The 20,602-nt window shown below is 41.2% G+C and overlaps 1 protein-coding gene across 4 annotated transcripts in view; it reads right to left on the bottom strand.

Moving 5' to 3' along the window:
• Positions 1 to 12,642, bottom strand: part of PPP2R1B (protein phosphatase 2 scaffold subunit Abeta) — a 36,354-nt gene extending 23,712 nt beyond the window's left edge. For 2 of the 4 annotated variants that reach the window (XM_007172971.3, XM_007172969.2), the window contains exons 1-9: positions 12,495 to 12,642; positions 11,199 to 11,289; positions 10,694 to 10,794; positions 7,049 to 7,281; positions 6,611 to 6,758; positions 2,221 to 2,376; positions 1,446 to 1,560; positions 940 to 1,010; positions 451 to 585 (exon numbers count right to left, since the gene is read on the bottom strand). In XM_007172971.3, the coding sequence (XP_007173033.2) occupies positions 451 to 585; positions 940 to 1,010; positions 1,446 to 1,560; positions 2,221 to 2,376; positions 6,611 to 6,758; positions 7,049 to 7,281; positions 10,694 to 10,794; positions 11,199 to 11,289; positions 12,495 to 12,608 (1,164 nt within the window). In that variant the 5' untranslated portion in view covers positions 12,609 to 12,642. Of the gene's footprint in view, positions 1 to 450; positions 586 to 939; positions 1,011 to 1,445; positions 1,561 to 2,220; positions 2,377 to 6,610; positions 6,759 to 7,048; positions 7,282 to 10,693; positions 10,797 to 11,198; positions 11,290 to 12,494 lie in introns of those variants that run through there. The other 2 variants (XM_007172970.2, XM_028164193.2) reach the window with 2 other exon arrangements.
• Between the last annotated feature and the right edge of the window lie 7,960 nt (positions 12,643 to 20,602).

The raw sequence follows: 20,602 nt of genomic DNA, 5'->3' as shown, positions 1-20,602 counted from the left end.
ACCTCTGTGCTTCACCTTCTTCATCTGTAAAATGGGAATAATAATAAGACCCACCCTCATAAGACTGTTGTGAGAATTACATGTAATAATAATACATGCAAAGCATTTATGATCATGCCTGGCACATGGTGTTAATAAATATTAGCTAACGTTATAATTTTGATATTATTATATCTAGATTTAAATGAAAGAAACTTATCAAACAAAGATCCATTAAAGAGAAAAAAAAAGCAGCGAATATAAGCAGGAATTAGGCAGAGAAGATGGAAAGACATTTTTAAGTCTGTATCAAATGGCCCATTTTCTGGGGAACTTATAACCCCATGCCCAAACATTGTCAATGGTTTAGAATAAGTTACTTTTTTGGGTTCTATCTCAGTGAGACCCCAAACAAAAACCAAACCAAATCACTGACTATCAAAGGACAACAAAATTTATAGCCAGACTTACCTCATCCTTTAACTGAGCTAAAAAAAGAGGTAGAAGATGTTCAATGGTATTCCCTTTGCCCAAAATTGTAGACAATCCCATAATTACAGAAGCTAGAGCCGACTTGACATGTTGATTTGTATCAGATACTAATTCCTAAAACAAAATCAAAATTAAAAGGCTTTCTTTTTTTTGCAAGACAACAGAAACTTCCATACCATTTCACAAGGAATTTTAAAAGACAGCACTATTTCAGTATTGATTAGTTGATAAAGTTTCCTAGACCATCTGTCAAATAATATAAACCTATGCACCAAAGAGCACTTTATACTTATAAAGCACTAATAAGTAATAACAATGTCACATGTTAACATATCTGTCCCATTCATCCCTGGTCCACGTTTAAACTCAAAGAGCTTTAAGGTAATATTGATACAAACAAAAACTGAGGTAAGGTTTACCTTCATATAGGGCAAAGTGAAACAAAAAATAAACTAAAGTTAGGTTTACCTTTATATAGGGCAGAATTTGATTCATAATTATGGTCTCTCTACCTTCCATGGGCAAGTTCTCACAAAGTTCTAAAAGAGGTAAATAGAAAAAAAAAAAAAAATGCTTACATAGAGCCATTACAAGGAGCCAAATGAAGAAATTTAACCAGTTTTATCAACAGTTTCAAGTTAAATCAAATCATATGTTTAAGCAAGTAAGCTCCAAGGAGGAAAACTGGCTTATTTTAAATGCACTTTTTGGTCAATCTATATGCCACTGTGTACCACACCAATCCAACCTGGAAATGCCTTTTTTTTTTTTTTTTTTCCTAAAAACAGAAACAGGGTAACACAGCTGTTTGGTTTTAAATATAAAGGGAGTAGCTTTATGTGACAATGTAACATTTCAACACATTAAAATTTATTTGAAAACATAATCTAGAACAAAAAAAATACAAAATTCACTGACATAAAAAATGCACCAAAGTGAATGACATAAACTACAACATAAACTGATGCCTTAACCTTTTACTTTGTGGGCAGCAGCTGCTCGGACTTCAGCTTCACAGTCTTTGAGTAGGTTCTGAAAGGCGGGGATGAGGTCATTTAGGGTGATTTTGGGACCCACAGCTTTCTGGAGCTATGAAAGAATTTGTACAGGTTTTAATGTATTCTAAACAAAATAAATAACATGAACACACAAAACAGCGCAATCTTCAAGTACAGACAGTCCCCAACTTATGATCGTTTGACTTAAGATTTTTCAACTTTAGGATGGTGTGAAAGCAATACACGTTCAGTAGAAACCAAACTTCAGATTTTGAATTTTGATCTTTTCCCATGCTAGCGATATGCAGTACAATCCTCCCGTGAAGCTGGGCAGAGGGAGGAAGCCCCAGCTCCTGGTCAGCCATGTAATCACGAGGGGAAACAACCGATACATGTAAAACCATTCTGTTTTTCACTTTTAGTACAGCATTGAATAAATTACATGAGATATTCAACACTTTATTATAAAATAGGTTTTGTGTTAGATGATTCTGCCTAACTGTAGGCTAATGTAAGTGTTCTGAGCACATTTAAAGTAGGCGAGGCTAAGCTATGATGTCCAGCAGGTATTAAATGCACTTTCAACTTGCAATGGGTTTATCGGGATATAACCCCATCCTGAGTCCAGGAAGATCTATATATGTTTTTGCCATGAGCACTTCCAATTCAGAAACTTTTGGTACAACAGCAAATCTGAGGGTTTCTGGTTTTTTTCTTTAGTACTCAAAAAATGTCAGTGCAACAATTTTACCTCTGAAAATTTGTCAGCTACCATATAGCGAACTCGCCAAGATTTATCTTCTGCTGCTTGTCGAAGTGTAGGCATCACCAAAGCCTCAAGGTCATCCTCAGAAAGTAACTGAGCAATACTGACACAAGCTTCCACAGCTAGGAGGCGCACTGAATCCTAATGAACAAAATTCCTTTCCGTTAGTCAGATAATATTTACTGAGAGCCACGCGGCAGCGAGTGGTGTGTGGTAGTGCCGTGGGTATCATTTAATAAAAAAAAACCAACCACACTATATGCAGCTCATGTCTTTATGTCTTGAAATAGCTGCTCCCTTTGCCTGGAATGGCAGGCATGTCGAAGCCATAAAGGCAGAAATGACTGTCCTCTGAGCGAACAGCAAAGTAATGACGTTATTTAGAGTGCAGGATTTTTATTAAGGAAAATGAAAATAAAATGTGAAGATTGAGAAAAGAAAACATTTTAATGATGTCTCTAAATCCTCACTATAAGAAGTTGAGGGATAAAAATGAAAACAATGCTTGTACAAGTTGTTTACAACAGATCAGAATGGAGAAAGAGAATAGGGGATAAGGGTAAGGGAATGACTTAGGAAGCTCAGTTTTCAAAATACTCATTGTAGGATGGCAGTAATAGGAGTTTAGGCAAGAGATAATGACTTAGAAAAAAATACATAGGAAAACAAATTTTAAAAGTAATTAAAAAAAAAAATTTCAGTTTAAGTGTTGATGATCAAGGACAGAATAACTTTGAGGTAGCCAAGCATAGAAAACCCAGCAGAAGAAATTAGGTATGGGATTAATGAACTCAGCTTCCCAAATGTAAACCACCAAGTATCAACGTAGTACCTATATGTCCTTTGCACAAGTAGAAGTATATAATTAGACAAATCAATGAAAAATAGGGAATTGAGACTATAGATTTGGTAATCATAAATATATTAGTAGGAACTGAAAATACATAAACATCTGAGCACCCAGAAGAAACAAGACAAAAACTTTAAGAGTATGTGTGTGTATACATACATATATAAATATTTTATATATGTAACATTCCTATATGTGTATATCTAGGCATGTGCAAACACACAAGGGATAACAGCGACTCCAACTTTCCGAAACACTACACGTTTACAGATCAACAATAACTTATCCTACGCCAAAGATACTCACTACTCTATCTAAAGGAACAGGCTAAAAAAGGCAGAACTAGGTTCTTGGTAGTGGCTATACAGCTATTTTCAGATTCCAAAAATTATGATGAATCAAGGGATTACCATCATCTACGGAAATATATACCCATCAATATTTGTTCAATTAATCAACTGTTTCTCTTCCAGAACTCCTGATTTTCTTCCCAATACCTGCTACTCCTCCCAGAATCTTCTCCATCTCAGCAGTGACACCAGCATCCACACAGTTGCTCAAGCCAAAAATCAAAGAGATCTTGATTCCTCTTCCCTTCATCCAATTCAATCATAGTCCTACTGACTACCTCCAAAACTATCTCCAGTTCCTCTCCATCTTCACTATACCACCCTAGTTCACCACTGTCTCCTGCCTGGATTATTACAAAAGTCTCCTAACTTGTCTTGCTGTTTCTACTCTCAACCCCACCTTACAATTTAGCTTCCACCCAGAAGCCAGAATGATCTTTTAAAAATGTAGATTACATCAAATCACACCGCTGCTTAAAATCTCGGTGTATTCTCATTCCACCTAGAAAAGAAAATCCAAACCCTACACCCTGGTTTAAAGGTCCCCCACAATCTGGTCCCTACTTATCTTCTCCAAACTCGTCTCTCATCAGAGTCCCTTTCGCCCACTATGTTCTAACCTCAGGGCCTTTACACTAAGTGTCCTCTCTTCCTGGAATTCTCTCTAGAGCTCTGACACCCTAGGAAAGGGCATGGCTGGCATTTTTCTTTCATGTCTCAGTTTATGCCACCTTTTCACAGCCCTTCTCTGACTAACCAGTCTAGAGGAATGCCCTACAATCACTCCCCACCACTGTGTCACCCGACTCTATTTTCTTCATAGTATTTATCTCCAATGTTTTGTTTGTTTATTATCTGTTTTCCTTCATTAAATTGTAAACTCCATGACAGCATGGTCCCTGTACACCCTGCTTAACACTGTAAACCAGCACTAGAACAGTGCCTGATATGTAGAAGGTGCTTGATAAATACTTTCTCAATGAATGACTAAGGCAGGAGCAGCAATTCTATCAGTAGTCAGAGTGAATATACACACATGTATTTTACAACTAAGCACAATATTTTTTTGAGCATCCATTATGCTAATACCACAACTAGATGTATCTCTTGATGAAAAGTAACCTCCACCTACGAAGTGATCTTATTGCCCCCAAAATATCAAACCTAACTCTCCAGAGCTGGGGCAAGTGCTGGCCAAATCTGAAAAGCAGCAAGTTTCTGTAAATAAAATTTTACTGGAGCGGCACCATGCCCATTAGTTTACGTATTATAGTGTGCTACATACAACAGCAGAGCTTTGTAGTTACAACAGAGACTGTCTGGTCCACAAAGCCTAAAATATTTACTATCTGGCCCTTTCACAAATCTCCACTCTAGACTCAACTACCAATTTTTTTTTTTTTTAAATATATTTATTTATTTATTTTTGGCTGCATCAGGTCTTAGTTGTGGCACGCAGGCCCTTCGTTGCAGCATGCAGGCTTCTCTCTAGTTGTGGTGCACAGGCTCCAAAGCGTGCAGGCTCAGTAGTTGTGGCTCACGGGCTCAGTTGCCCTGTGGCATGTGGGATCTTAGTTCCCCGACCAGGGATCGAACCAGTGTCTCCTGCATTGCAAGACGGATTCTTAACCACTGGACCACCGGGGAAGTCCCTCAACTACCAATTTTGCAGGACAAAAGAAAATGGTAAATTATACCACTGGAAATGTAATCAACGAAATCTCAAATGAGGATTCTAAACCTGTACCGTCCAATGCGACCACCACTACCCACTCACTACCTACTTCTGAGTGCCTGAAATGTAACTAGTGCCACATGTTTAAATGATAGTTATTTTGGATATACTGGGTTAAATAAAATATATCATTAAAATCAATTTCACCTGTTTTTTACTTTTTAAAACGTGGCTACTACACAACTTAAAAGTAACAGCAGCTTACATTGTATTTCTGTTGGATAGTGCTGTTTTAAACTATACCGTATGAGTAATAAAAATGCAAAGAGAAGTAAGGAGGTGGTTACCACAAAAGTCAAGATAAAGTGTTAGTCTTAAGGGGGTGGAGAGTGAGGAGTGGGAACTGGGGAGCAGGGCTGTGTCTGGGAGGGAGCCCATGCTGGGCTTCCGGGGTAGTGGCTGTCCAAGTTCTATCTCCTTTCATGGATGAAAGTTACAAGATGACATTAACTTGTAATGATTCATTAAGATGCATATTCACTTTGTGCTGTTTTCTATATATTATTTTAATAAATTAAAAAAATTCTTTCGAAAGATTTACCATCTTTAGATCTAGAAGCTGAAAATAAGACTCATGGGTATGTATCTGCTGCTCTTGATCCTGTACACATAAAGAGATTCTAGGGCAGGAACTAGGCAAAACCTGAAGGGCTCTTCTTCTGGAGTCCAGGAACTCTGGGGGCTGATCCTCCAAAGCACCATACAGAGAGGCAGTGCAGCTTAGCAGCTAAGGCCATGAACTCTGGAGCTAAACCGCCTAGACTCAAATCCCCACTCCAACACTGCTAACTATGCAACCCTGAGCAAGTCACTTCAATTTCCTGTGCCTGGTTCCAATTATGTGAAATGGGGTATCTACCTAATGGGGCCGTTGTGAGGACTGAATTACTTCCCATATGTAAACCACTTAAAACAGGCTGAGAAAGATTTATTTAGGTGCTTGCTAGTGTATGATTATTGCTATTTCTACACCAATGAGATCCAGATCCTTGGATTTATAACTGCTATCAAGTGAAGTCATCCTATACACTCACATAGAGGATGCAGAGGGTCAAACAGCTTTCCCAATACATGCTATGCTTGTTTATCTGAAAGCCAAAAATTCCAGGAAACATTACTCTCCCATGACAATCCAGCCTGCAGTGCCCAAAGGTATGTTACCCTTTAATGCGGCTTTGGTCTTCCTTTCTAATTATGGCTCCCATTTCCTCTTTGACACCCCCTTCCTTTTAACAGCTGCTAATGTAAAAGAAAATTGTGGTCTGGTTAAGAAAGAATTATAAGGACACTGAGATGGGTCATATGAAACTTTATCCAGGCCAGAATTAAATATTAATTCTGCAAAAAGGATCCTACCATGAGAACCAAAACACCCAAAGAAATTCTTAAAATTTTAAGAGGAGCATATCTGTGTACTTGAATTACTAAGAGTGAATTTACCTGTTCATCGGAAGCTAGATTAGTGAACAGTGGAACAATTTCACTCTTCACACTGTCTAATTCCAAAACTTTTGCAAATTCACCCAATTTGGAGGCAGCAGCACGTCGTACCATTGGTGTGTCATCTGAGCACAAGGAACGGAAGTGCCTGCAGCAAATAAAATAATGAAGGTATTTCCTGTCAAATGCCATTAATTAAGCATCCCCCAACGCACACAGAAATTTTAGAGGTTTTCTCTTACAAACATCAGGGATTAGACTTCTACTCATAGCAGTAACAAAGGAAAACCCACGGGTATATTCAACTGGACAATAAAAAGTGGTGTCATCAATCCGACTACCCTGAGACCAGTCACTCACTGGTAACAGGGTACTGTGTAACTTGTCAGCTGTGAACTCCCAATAACCCCAAATAACTAAAAAAATACCATATCTTACTGTCTAATTTCTGCTTTGACAGCATTGGAAGCCCTGGGATAGCAAACGCTGAACAAACCACATGCAGATGTGCGAGAGGTGAACCAATCCCCACTCGCTAGGCGTTTCACCAGAGGGACAAAGTGAGCCTCCAGGGCCACAGGAGTGTGCTCCTGGGAGATCTGCCTCAGGGACTCCACAGCCTTGTCTCGAACCACAGTCTCTTCCACGGTCGCCAGACTTTCCAGAGGAGGCTGAATAGACCAAAACGGAAAACCAGAGAGAAAACTTACTGAATCAGGTTAGATACAGATTATCACCTTTTAAAGTGACTGAAGGGAGGTGGTACATGTAACCAGAATGTTAGCTACATCACACCAAATGGTTACTTTCAGTTCACATGGTGATAACATATGGTGTGTCCAACCTGAAGACACGACTTCTGTAGGACAGCCAAGATCTCACGTCCCAGATGGCAATTCCCAGATGGTGTCTACAAATGACACAGTGGAAGAGACTTGACACAATATTAATATTATTGTGAGCTGAATCACTAGATTTAAAAGGTATGTAGCAGGACTTCCCTGGGGGTCCAGCGGTTAAAACTCCATGCTTCTACTGCAGGGGGCGTGGGTTTGATCCCTGGTCGGGGAACTAAGATCCCACAAGCCGCACGGTGCGGCCAAAATAAATAAATAAATAAAAGCTTTGTAGCCAAATTCAGACAGGATCATGTACACTTCCTCAAGAGTAAGTGCAAAAACATGACCAACGCTGAGCACCACAATTACATGAGGACATCTCATCAGGACACTGAGTCCACGGCCTTTGGATTATGATTCTACCATTCCTGGAGGTGGACGCTACCTGTGTCCACTGTCTCCACACCAACCTATAAAAGGCTGAGTACAAAATCCTTTTTTCAGAATACATCCAGAATCTTCCCATGAGCCACACACAGAGTGGGAGTTTCCAAAAGAACAATTAAGTGAAGAGGGCAGAGATGGTAGGAAACCTTGCCTGCAGCTTTAGAAATAGAAGAGACCAAAGGGGTTGGTCTGGGCTAGGATCAGTGAGTGAATATAACACAGCCCAGTAGAAAGTGACAGAGGGCGGGCTCTCTGAACCTCTGCCTTTCTGGGTTTACACTCAGTCCAGGCAAATGCGGCATATACCATGGGGTGCAAATGTTAAAGACAAAACCCACATGTAGAACTGACCAGGAGAGTGAAACACATTTATGAGTCAAAGGAGAGACGTGTGTCTATCCAATAATACATTTCAAAAATTATTTGATACTCAAGAGGTAGAAAGTACTCAGCTTTTCTAAGAGGCATTTCAGAAGCCCTTTGAAAAGATACTGCTTTCTGACTTGTAAAGGCCTTTCATGATCTGTCCACTGCCATCTCTGACCTCCTCTCATGCAGTAGCACTGGATAATCTCTATCACTACTACAGGGTAAGGCAAGCTCCTGTCTCTTGATGTGAACTCTGCCTATCTCTCCATGCTCTTTTCCTATGCCCCCGGACCACCACTTCTTCCAACTCTAGCACCAACACTGTATACTCCTGCAGTCCAACCGGTTCCATGCTTCCAAGGCTCTTAAACTCTTTCTTTTAAAATGATAATTATTGTTATATTCTAGCACTGAGGATACAGAAGAAACAAGGCCACAATTTCCTTGCTCTAGTGGAGTTCACATTCTTTTTTTTTTTTTTTGGTCTTTTGATTTTATTTTTTTAAATTTATTTTATTCAATTATAGTTGATGTACAATGTTGTGTTAATATTGGCAAAGTGATTCAGTTATACATATACATACATTCTTTTCCATTATGGTTTATCACAGGATATTGAATATAGTTTACATTCTAATGGAGGAAGATAACAACTAATCAAGAAAACAACTAGATGGTATTGAATGTTCTGTAAAGAACTAGACTAAGGGGAATTCCCTGGTGGTCCAATGGTTAGGACTCCACGCTTTCACTGCCAAGGGCCCGGGTTCAATCCCTGGTCGGGGAAGTAAGATCCCACAAGCCAAGTGGTGCGGTCGAAAAAAAAAAAAAAAAAAAAAACGAATAGGATGATGTGATAAGGGGTGAGTGGGGAAGCAATTTCAGGTTGAGTGGTCAGAGAAGGCCTCTCTGAGATGCATTAAAGTTGATATCTGAATGACAAAGAGACAGCCCCAGGAAGCTCAAAAAGAAACATTTTATTATAGGGAATACCTAGGGCAAAAGTCTTAAGGCAATAAGCTTGGTTTATTCAAAGAACAGAAAGAAGACCACTATGAATGGAATGAGGTTATCATGAGGGAACACATGAGATAAGCTCATAGGGGCAAGTTTTGTAAACTAAGGTACAAGCTAAGGTAGAAATCTGGGATTTTCTAAGAGCCGTGGCAGGTAGTGAGTGATCCACCCGCTGGGTGAAGAGTGAACTGTAGTGGTGACGCGGGAGGCATGAGTGGAAGGGAACTAGTTAGAAAGTCACTGCAGTAATCTAGAGGAAAGATCGTGTCGTCTAGAAAGCCTAGAGGAATGAAGAGCTAGGTGGTAGTAGGGATGGAGGAGAGTGAACTGATTTGGAATATATATAGAATCTATAGGAGTTACTAAATGGATTAGATGTGGGAAATGAGGGAAAGCGAATTCAAGAATGTCTTCTAGGTTTTGGTTTGTGCAACTGGGTAGACGGTGATGCCATTTACTGCAATGGGGCAACTAATCAGGAGGCATATCTGGGGGAGAAAATTGAGTTGTTTTAGATGTTAAATTTGAAATGCCTGTTTGACATCCAAGTAGAAAAATCATAGGCAGATATATAGAGAAAGACAAACATAGATATTTATATCTATCTTTCTACATATATCTATATCTGGAGTTCCATGGAAAGGTAAGAGGTAAAGACAGAAGTCACAAGAGTCAGCAATATAATACAGACAATATTTAAGCCCTGAAGCATTCAGCCCTATCTTGTCTAACTGGCAAATTCCTAGTCATCCTTCAAAACCTAGTTCAGACATTCTCTCCCAACAGACCTTCCCTGATCACCCTGGGTTAATCCCTTTCCCTTCTCTATTACCTGAATGCCTTTTATGTGCTTCAGATTTTTCCATCTAACACACAGAGTAATTACTTGTTGACACATAAGGACAGAGGCCTCATTCCATTCATAATGCTCTTCTTTAACATTAACATTGTAACTTCAGTGCCTGATATAATAGGTTCTCAATAAATGTCAACTAAATTAAACTGAATTCATCAAATTCGCAAAGTAAGTCAGAAGCAGAAGTTACAATTAAAGACAAAACTAATAAACATTCCCAAAGCCATAACATTGTTAGATGAGCATTAAGATTTCCACTGTAAGGGGGAAAAAGCCATGAACAAAAACCATCAAATCCTTTTTCTCCCAACCTCTAAAGTAACACATAAATCTACAGAGGCAAAAAAGAGGACGAAGTTCTTTAATTCGTAGTCAGAAAAAATAAGAAAGGGTTAATTGAGTCCAAAGGGCCTAGTTATTTATCCTCTCAATAGCTAACACTGTGACTATCCATAAAAAGATCTGCATAAAAAATGCTGCAGTGTGCCTATCACCAAACAAGGTATCATTTATACTGCAAAAGTTCTAGAAGGAGAGTAGGTAGAATATACTCACCAACAAACAGTGGGCAAAGTCAGGACCTCCCACCAGGCCAGTGAAATTTCCCAGCTGCTCAGCAAGAGTTAACAGTACCTCATCTTCATCATAAATTGTATCTGGAAAAGACAACAACCCAGTACTCATCAACAAGGATAGCTGGCCCAGAGCTGGACACTCACACAAAACTAGGAATAGACTCAACATGTAACTAGATAGTCTATCACAGTCCTAGCAGCCTTTTCCTCCTTCTCAATCAAGAGTCTTTGTGGATCTGTTTTACAGAATGAATTAGAAATTCATAATCCCATATCAATTACTTTCCTATTAGCTAAATAGTTAAGGTCTGAATATGTCTGGCCACAAAATTACAGTATATGCTGTCCTGTTTCTTCATGGGAAACAGCAGGCTCAGTTTAGTACTTACTAATACTGTGGGTAACAAATTCGAAAAAAATAGTCAAAGTTTTGAAAGCCACTGGAAAACAGAAATGCCCATGCCTTTCCTCAAAGAGTCACTTACCTGTAAGGAAAGGCAGCAGTTCAGTTCGTGTCCTTTCTACTCCAAGTGCTAGAGCAATTGTTGATAATTTCTTAATACTATTGAGACGGAGCTTTAAAAAAGTAGAAAGAAGAACGAAGTCAAGAAACAGTTGTGATTTAGACCAAAAGACACTAGTTGCATGCTTCCCTGGTGGCGCAGTGGTTAAGAATCTGCCTGCTAATGCAGGGGACACGGGTTCGAGCCCTAGTCGGGGAAGATCCCACATGCCGCGGAACAACTAAGCCCATGCGCCACAACTACTGAGCCTGCACTCTAGAGCCCTTGAACCACAACTACTGAAGCCCACGTGCCTAGAGCCCGTGCTCCGCTACTGAAGCCCACGTGCCTAGAGCCCGTGCTCCGCAACAAGAGAAGCCCGCAACGAAGCCCGTGGGCAGCAATGAAGACCCAACGCAGCCAAAAATAAATAAAATAAATTTTTTAAAAATATGAATCATTAAAAAAAAATTTAATTAAAAAAAGACAGCAGTTGCAAACAGGTGAGATAATAACATACAGGTAAGAATGAAGAAAACCTTTAATTTAGATTTTATTCTATGAGGAACCTCGAGAACAGTGGAACACGCCTTCATTAGCTAAAGGAAGATTTCTTAGGAGAAACACGTTGACGGGCTCATTAAAGAAATGAAAGAAAATACAGTATTCAGAAAAGTGAGACAATTTTAAAAAGAGAGAACTTTGGCAGCGGTGAAACAGGTGAAACGGTTGAGTACAACCCCTGCCTTTTCAAAGAAAAGTTCCATCAGAGCTGATACACCGCCTCCTCTAGGTTAGTTAGGCATCCAACCTAATTTCTACCCCACAAGCCCAGCGGAAGGCAGTCATTCACCTGCACTTCACTGGGCGCCTAGGCATCCTTGCAGCCCGCTCCAGCCCCTCGCGGTCCCGCTCCGCCCTCCTCCCGCTCGCTCAGCTACAGGGACCGCCGGCCCAAGGCTGGACGCGGCGTTCCCACCGCCCCGCCCGGAAGGAGGGCCCAGGAGGGAAGCCGGTTCCCCAACAACCGCCCCGGACCCGGTGCGACGCCAGGCCGAAGCCTCAGCGGGCCGGGACAAAGGGTGCTGGAGAGGTTCCCGGCCCGTCGGGTCGAGCCACCGGAATCCCTCACGGATCTCTCCCCTCCTCCCTGTCAAGTTTCTGCTCCGAGTCCCAGCTTTCAATCCCCGGGCCTCCCCTGCCCCGGGGCGGGCCTTCCCCCTTCCTTACCACGCGCCCGGCCGAGCCCGCCTCCGCTCCCCGGCCCGACTCCAGTACCTGCACGTCCTCATTGCGGAGCTCGTCGATTAAGACCGCGATCGGGTAGAGCGAATCGTCTCCATCTCCGCCCGCTGCCCCCTGGCCGGTGCCGGACCCCGCCACACCCGCCATGTTTTTTCTCCTCCTCTTGGTCGCTGCCGCCCGCTTGCGCCCAGGCCCCGCCCCGCGCCCAGGCCCCGCCCCGCGCCCGGAGAGGCGGGGCTAAGACCCATGCTCAGCTGGTGCTGAGGTTGAGGAAGCAAGTGCCTGGCCGGCCGGTGGAGGCCCCATCCCGGACCCCGTTGCCGAAGCTGCAGGTCTAAACTCCAAAAGACAGGTGGGCTGAGAAAGCGAAAGGAGCCCGCGTGTCCTTTGCCCAGGCAAAAGAAACAGGGGCAGGGATTCATCCTGCTCATGATGATCTGAAGGCGTAGGGGACTTACCTGAGTGAACCATGCTGTGCCCTCTTAGGACTCAGGCGGACCAAAGAGGATGCCCAAGGACAGGAGGAAAAAAGATTTAGCGCCTCTCCTGACTTCATCCTGGCCCTGAGCCATTAGGGTCTCCAGTCCTAATTTCCCCGCTATCCTCAAGCTTCCACAAAACCCCTCCACCTCTTCCTCCGGCCTGTGCGCCAGAATTGTATTTGGCTCCTGCTCCGTAAGACAAATAACGCGGGCGGTGAGAGAAAATGAACAGTGCTATCCAAACTCCCCAGTCAATATTTTTTCCGCTTTCTCCATGCAAGCTGTTAAAAACATGTTGCTCTCTTGTTTTTGTGTTTCTTTTCAGTTTGGTACTGGAATGGTGCCTTCTGTTGTATTTTCTTCCTCCCATTTTTTAGGTCTTTAGCATGCTAGAAGTACAACAATCAAGCAAAACTAGGGCAAGCTTTAATCCTTCCAAATTGGGTGGCGTGGCTACTTTGCTTGTACAAGAAAGGCTAAACTGACCTCTCTAGAACTCCAAGAGTCCTCAAAGGCAGCAGTAGCAGGAGGTGAGGGTATGGGAGTGCTTTCTTACAAAATTGAGTGGGAAGTTTCCATTTACCCTTGTTAGGGCAGCACGGAATAACTAGAATGTCCCTCTTTGTTTGTTTTGAACTATAATTTAAGCAGCTTAGATTGATAGCTACCTATGGTGATCACAAGCTCTGAAATGGTAATTCTATGTGTTTGATTAATTAAAAAAAGTAAAATTATTAATAAATCTAATTTAGGAGACTTTTTTTAAAAACATGGAGCTCTTGGAAGTAAACACAGTAGATATGGCTTTTGATCGTAGTGAAAGTTTGGGAACCAATGGATCTGAACAGTAATTCTCAATTTAGGTTTGTGCATGTGTTCTCTAGGGTTTTAATTTTGTCTTCTTTTTTTTTTTAATATTTATTTATTTGGCTGCATCCGGTCTTAGTTGTGGCACGCGGGATCTTCCTTGCAGCATACGGGAACTTTCTTTGAGGTGCCTGGGCTTCTCTCTAGTTGTTGTGCATGGGCTCAGTAGTTGCAGCACGCGGGCTTACTGGTTGCACAGCATGTGGGATCTTAGTTCCCTGACCAGGGATCAAACCCACGTCCCCTGCATTGGAAGGCGGATTCTTAACCACTGGACCACCAGGGAAGTCCCTAATTTTGTTTTCATTTTGATAATTATTTTTTAGATTTGCATGAGCATATTCTGGATTATTTGGATGACTACTTTATAACCTGGTATTGCCACGTGATCTCAATACCTACATTTGCATGTGTGTTCATTGCTGCTTTTATTGTTCTGGGATCATGAGAAAAGAACAGAGGTGGATTTAAAATGAAAATGGTGTTTTCAAGCACAAAATGAAAGCCAAATCACATCATAGGACTGCACTGTCACAGTAGTTCTAACAGAAAAGTGGTGAGAAAATTGAGATAATATAGGTCACTTGGTGGCATAAGCATGTTGAACTCAAAAGAAGCTGAGCTTTCGCAGGCAATAACATAGTCACAATACAAGGGATAATTAGTCTCAGCAAAATACATCATTTGCCATGTTAAATTACTATAATATTAATATGAGTAGTATTAGTTTTGTGGTTTCATTTGTATTTAACTTGTAAATCTATTTTGGTTTTTTTAGTTGTATAAGAACTATAAATAAAAGAACATTTTATTCCTACTTTATATTTGTAAATTTAAGTAACATGGTAATAAAAATAATTTAAGTAAACTTAGGGTTTTCAAGATTTTTTTCCTTAGAAATGGATCCAAATACTACTCGTTTGAGAAGCGGAAAGTTAATAGTTTTTTTGATTTAGTACTTTACCAGTTAGGAGATCAGAGGGGGCTCCTATTGGCATAGGGAGGAGAAATCTGTTCCCTTATAGTTTATGCGAAAAGGCTTCAGAAATGATAAAGGAAGCAAGCGCAGAAAGAAGCACATTAAGTCAGTTCCACACATATCATCTCTAGATATTAGCTCAGGCTTAGACGAGCTTCAGTATGCTAAACAAAAACTAGCACACTGATGGATGCTAAACTATTTTGTTTAAAACTCAAATATGCTTTGCTTACCCAAGCACAATGAATTGGACACCTATGGAATAACACAAGCTGAGAAAATAGGCCCCAGAAAATTGCCCGGTTTGAGAGTCATCAATTCTGGACTTCAGTTCCCACCTCTGTCTCTGACTTATCGTGACTTACCTCTCCCTATGCCTCAGTCCCACCTCCCACCCCCTCACCCCCAATAAAATGGAGCTAACCACCTCTGATTCCGTCTCTAGTTACTGCGATGATGTGAGGATGAAACAGGTAGTAAACGCGGAGATGCTAGTAAATCCTTCAATAAAGTGATTAAAACAAACAGACTGCAGCAGAAAGAGGCTATTTCAAACACTGGGCTGAATGGAAACTGGAACTAAATCTAAGACTGTCTTTTGGGGAATGTAGTCCACTGACTATCTGAATCACCTAAAATGCTTGTTAAAAATGCAGATTCCTGGCCTCCACCCCGGATCTACTGAATCAGAATCCCTGAGAATGGGGCACATTTTGCCGTGCACCCCTGGTGATTTTAATGTTCACTGATGTGTGAAAGTCATTGATTTTAAAAATTCATCTGGAAAAATAATTTCCATGTCAACAAAGAAGCATCTGCTCATGGAGAGTCTGAAAAGTCTGCTCAGGTAGCCTTTGGAGGCCGCCTCTGTCCAAAAAAAGCAAATGACAGCTACAGCTGCTTATCACTAAACAATTCTGTCCCTTTTGGTTGTGGTTTTTGCCAGATTATAATGATCCCTCTTTCGCGTGATTCCTGGAAGCTAGCAAAGCACTGCAAATACAGTCCTGTGGCACTGAGCTGTTTCTATATCCTCCTCTCCCCTCTGTTGCTCCCTCTGGTTCTCCTTTCCACGCCCCACACACACCACAAGAAACTAGTGACCAGGGAGCACCAGAGGCAGCCGCTGAGATTAGGCTGAGGATTTAAGGCAACCCTTGGGAAACAACGTGACATGCTTAGCACAAAAGCACTGAGTTCTGACACCCACATACAGTTCACTCATCAAATGAATCAAAGGAAGACAAGGTTAGACTTGCCAGTTCCTGTCAGATGAAGCATGGAGAATACAGAGAAGCACAGGCAGATGGGATCAACAGCTCTCAGTGTCACAGCAGAAAAGGGTCAGTCCTGAGGAAGCTTGGATGACATTGGCGTACCCTCCTGCCTCTTGCCTCACGTTTATTAAGGTTGCCTCTTCCTCACAGAGCTTTGCAAATAAGCACTCATTCAAGGGCTGATCTGATCCACAGAGTCACGCTACTGGGAGAAGGCTGAGCGCAGGAGAGAGAACTATGTGCAGGTGGTTCTCTCAGGGCAGACCCAGAAGTGTCATCCCATTGAGAAGGCCATCAAGGAAGTGGTGGGTGGCCCAGTTCATGCACAGAAAACCTGAGGCACATACAGGCATTTTCCAACTCTCTTCATTTAGCAAGATGACCCTGGGAAACTGATTCCCAGGTCTGTACTTAATTCACTGCAGAGTAGTCATTATCACCGTAGCATTAATGATATTTCCAATTTATATTTATACGAAGAATGTCTTCATTCTGTGGGACTCAAATATTTTCCCCTCAACTTTACCTCAATATTTTCTCCTTTTTTCTCTTTTCCACTTTGTGGCAAAATTTTAATCCCAATATTATGGCTGGGAATACTTGACAAAGAGAAAGAGACTTTACCTGGACCCACACAGTGCCTCAGAAGAAGCTATAGAACTCATAATCAGGGATTCTCACTGTCCCTTGCTTTATCCCCTCCGTTCGTGCCACAGCTTATCACCGTAGGTAAAATTGGATTTCCAGAGCAAAACTTTGTTTGAATTCTTGGGAAGAACAAATCAAAGAAATGAGACAGTTCTGATTCAGGGCAGTCTATACAGTGGTTACGAGAGTATACAGTGGAATCAGGAAGACCTAGATTGACATCCCAGCTCTACCAATTACTAATGTGTGACTTTGGGCAAATAACTTATCCTCTCTGAATCTTGGTTTCTTCATCTGTAGAGTGGGGCTGTAAAGCTTACCGCATGTGGTTAAGATTAAATAATTCACAGAGTGCTTAGATTAGTACCTGACAAGAGTAAGCCCTCAGATATTAGCCATTAATAGTTATCATCTACTGAGGAAACAGAAGCAGGAAAGAAAACATTCCAATCAACTGAGCTTTAGCAACAAAGAGGACCAATGTGGAAGGATGATGAAATCTACATGATTTAGAGTCAGAAGACCTGACTCAAGGCCTTCCAGAAGGCTTTCTCATTGGTAAGATAGGGACAAATCTTACCTTACTTCTCTCTTGGGGTTGTTGTGAGGAATAAGATCCATACTGTAAAGTACCTTGTAAATGGTAGGAACGACACAACTGTTAGCAGTTATGTTTTTGATTTCCAGGGGCTCACTGAATCACTGAATCTGGTGCCCACACCAAACATATAAAGAGAACACCTGGAGACCTAAGTTCAAGGTCTGTCGGCCCCCAATTCCCGAAGAACAGCAGTCAGAATTAGTACTTCCCCTGACCACAAGGGTAGATTTAAGATACAACAAATCTGGAGATCAAGCAGACATGGTGACCTTTCTCAAAAGTCTTAGGCCCCTGAGTCCTATTATGGGCCCTAACATTCTTAGAACAGACCCTTGGTTATCTTGCCAGATGCTATACACAGCCCCAAAAAAACCTTTGTTACAGTGTTAAGTGAATAAGCAAGGTACACAGTGTTATTGAAATTGTGGTACACAGTGTAATTTAAACTGAAAATGTTCAGAATTAATAGATTACTCCTAAATAGTTAATATCAAAATATCTTAAGATTTAAAAAAAAAAAAGCAAGTGCCAGAGCAATGTATATAGTATCTTACTATTTGTATAAAATAGAATGCACATACATGTGCTTGTATAAGCATTAAAAAAAAATCTCTAGAAGAACACACATGACTAACCACATTGGTTGATTATGGGTATCTGGGAAACAGAAATGGGAGATTTTTCAATTTTTCCATTTATCCTTTTGTTTGTTCCGTTTTTACTATTTACTAAAGTCCAGATTTTACTCAAATTTCATCCATTTTTCCACTAATGTCTTTTTTTCTGTTTCAGGACCCAATCTGGAATATCACATTGCATTTAAGCTTTTTGAATACCGAACCATAAAAATTATTACGCATTCAAACAAACACACCTTCTGGCTCTTGGTTACCACACTGTAGACTGCACTCTGCCTCCCCCTGGTTGGTTTCCCCAGTGACATCCATACATGTGTATTAATAGTCTCCTCCTGCCAGCTATTCCCTATCTAGCCCTGCTATGTCCACGGGGTAGAGTCCAGATTCCCTTCTCCCTTATTTTTGTAAGCCCTCATCACCATGTATTGTACTACACCCAGCCAACGTAAGTAGCTTCCAGCATCAGGGCATACTGTCCCCAGACCCCAATTAGGCAGAGGTTTGATTTAGCAAAAGCAGGGATTACTTAAAATATTCCAGGTCCCCTAAAAGCTTTTCCCTGTGGTGTCCCCTGAAGATGGTATTCTTTCCCATTCAAAAAAAAATATTTATTTATTTATTTGGCCGCATCGGGTCTTAGTTGCGGTAGGCGGGATCTTTGCTGCGGCACACGGGCTTCTCTCTAGTTGTGGCGCACAGGCTCTAGAGCGTGCAGGCTCAGTAGCAGTGGCGCACAGGCTTAGTTGCCCTGCAGCATGTGGAATCTTAGCTCCTTGACCAGGGATCGAACCTGCGTCCCCTGTACTGGAAGGCAGATTCTTAACCACTGGACCACCAGGGAAGCCCCCCCTTTTTTTTTCTCTGATCTGCCCAACAGAACTGTTAGGAAAAAGGTCACAGGAGTAAGAAAGAAGCAGTGCCAAGACCCCTGGACACACGATTCACATCTCAGCAGAGATTCAGCTGGGACTGTAGTCAGAAACCAGAATTTCCACTGACTTCTAGGACTTCAGGAAATCAGCTCCCTTTCTAATCTAGCTGTGTGAAATTAAAATTAGCTGAGGGCTCACAGTGTTCTAGAAAATCCCCTACAGATGAGAGTGGGCATATTCAGGGTGGTATGGCAATAGACATACAACACAGAAACAGACTCAGACTTCAGAAACAAACTTATGGTTACCAAAGTGGAAAGGTGGGGGGAGGGATAAATTAGGAATTTGGGATTAAAAGATACACACTACTCTATATAAAATAGATAATCGACAAGGACCTACTGTATAGCACAGGGAACTCTACTCAATACTCTGTAATAACTTCTATTGGAAAAGAATCTGAAAAAGAATGGATGTATGTGTATGTATAACTGATTCACTTTGCTGTACACCTGAAACTAACACAGAATTGTAAGTCAACTATACGACAATATAAAATAAAAATTATTTTAAAAAAAAGAAAGAAAAGCAAAGCCCCTACAAAGACTGAACACTCTGTCTTACTAGGACAAGCTCTGGCCTCTGATTATGGAAGGCAGAATAAGAAGGTGGTTGAAAAAGTGACATGAATAAGACTAGACCCTGTTCTTATCTCTGCCCATCTAGCCATTCCAGACACCTGAGCACAATACCCAAACAAGAGGTCATGAAATAGGGAGGGTACGATCATGGTTACGAGAGAGGGTCTGGAGCCAGACAGACTGTTTGGGTTTGAATACTTTCTACCCAGGTGATCTTGGGCAAACCATTTAATATCTCTGAGTATCAATTTCCCCATCTTTAAAAAGAGGATAATAGTTACCGAGCTCACAAGGTTGTTGTGAGGATTATGTGAGAAAAAGAAGCAACTTGAAACCTTCTTGACATATAGTAAATGCTTAATAACTGTTAGCTATTACTCGTATTATTTCTGCACAGAGCAAATCTGATGATCTAGAGGGTAAAAAAAACATAAAAGGAAAACAAGAAACCCCCCAAATGACAAAAACCCCAAACCTCAATCTATTCCCCAGATAGTTCTAAGATTGAGTTCAGAAATGGGATAAAGAAGGGAAATCTTCCTTCTTTATCAAAGAGGTGAACTTGTCTGTCCCTAAAGGCCTAAATCTGCCTAAGTGGATACCCTATACTTTTAAATTCAAATTCTACTTCCTTCTGCAAATGTTTGCTTTTCACCCCACGACCTACACATAAGGAGAAATCAAAGGTATTCTCAGACCGTTTACTTTATAGGGGCTCAGCCCCTTCTACCTTAAGTTGAGCTACTGTGCTGTAGATAATGTGTTGGCATCTGATGGAGGGGAGAACCCTGAACATTCATATAGCCTTTGAGTTGCCTTTGATATCAGTAAGTTAGCAGAGGAAAAGTTAAGACTGCTTTGCTCATGTCTGGAAACTTGAAAATGAGTCAATGGCTGGTAATTACCCCTAAAAGTAGCTGCTTCCCCCTCTCAACCAAACACATATCTTTTACTACCTATGAATACCATCAAGGTCATGTCAACAGAGGTAAAATTAACTGGGAAGAATTGACCTGTGGATCATTTACCAACCAGGGAATCACTGTTAGCGGTGATGATCCAGCTGTCACAAATTATGGTCACGGTTTTCTCCAGGAAAATTTTGTAATTATAGAAATATAGGAGCGTAATTCTAA

Source organism: Balaenoptera acutorostrata, chromosome 9 (genome assembly GCF_949987535.1).
Source record: "Balaenoptera acutorostrata chromosome 9, mBalAcu1.1, whole genome shotgun sequence".
Classification (NCBI taxonomy): Eukaryota; Metazoa; Chordata; class Mammalia; order Artiodactyla; family Balaenopteridae; genus Balaenoptera; species Balaenoptera acutorostrata.
The sequence above is the reverse complement of the archived record's forward strand: the minus strand, read 5'-3'. Positions and strand labels throughout refer to the sequence as shown.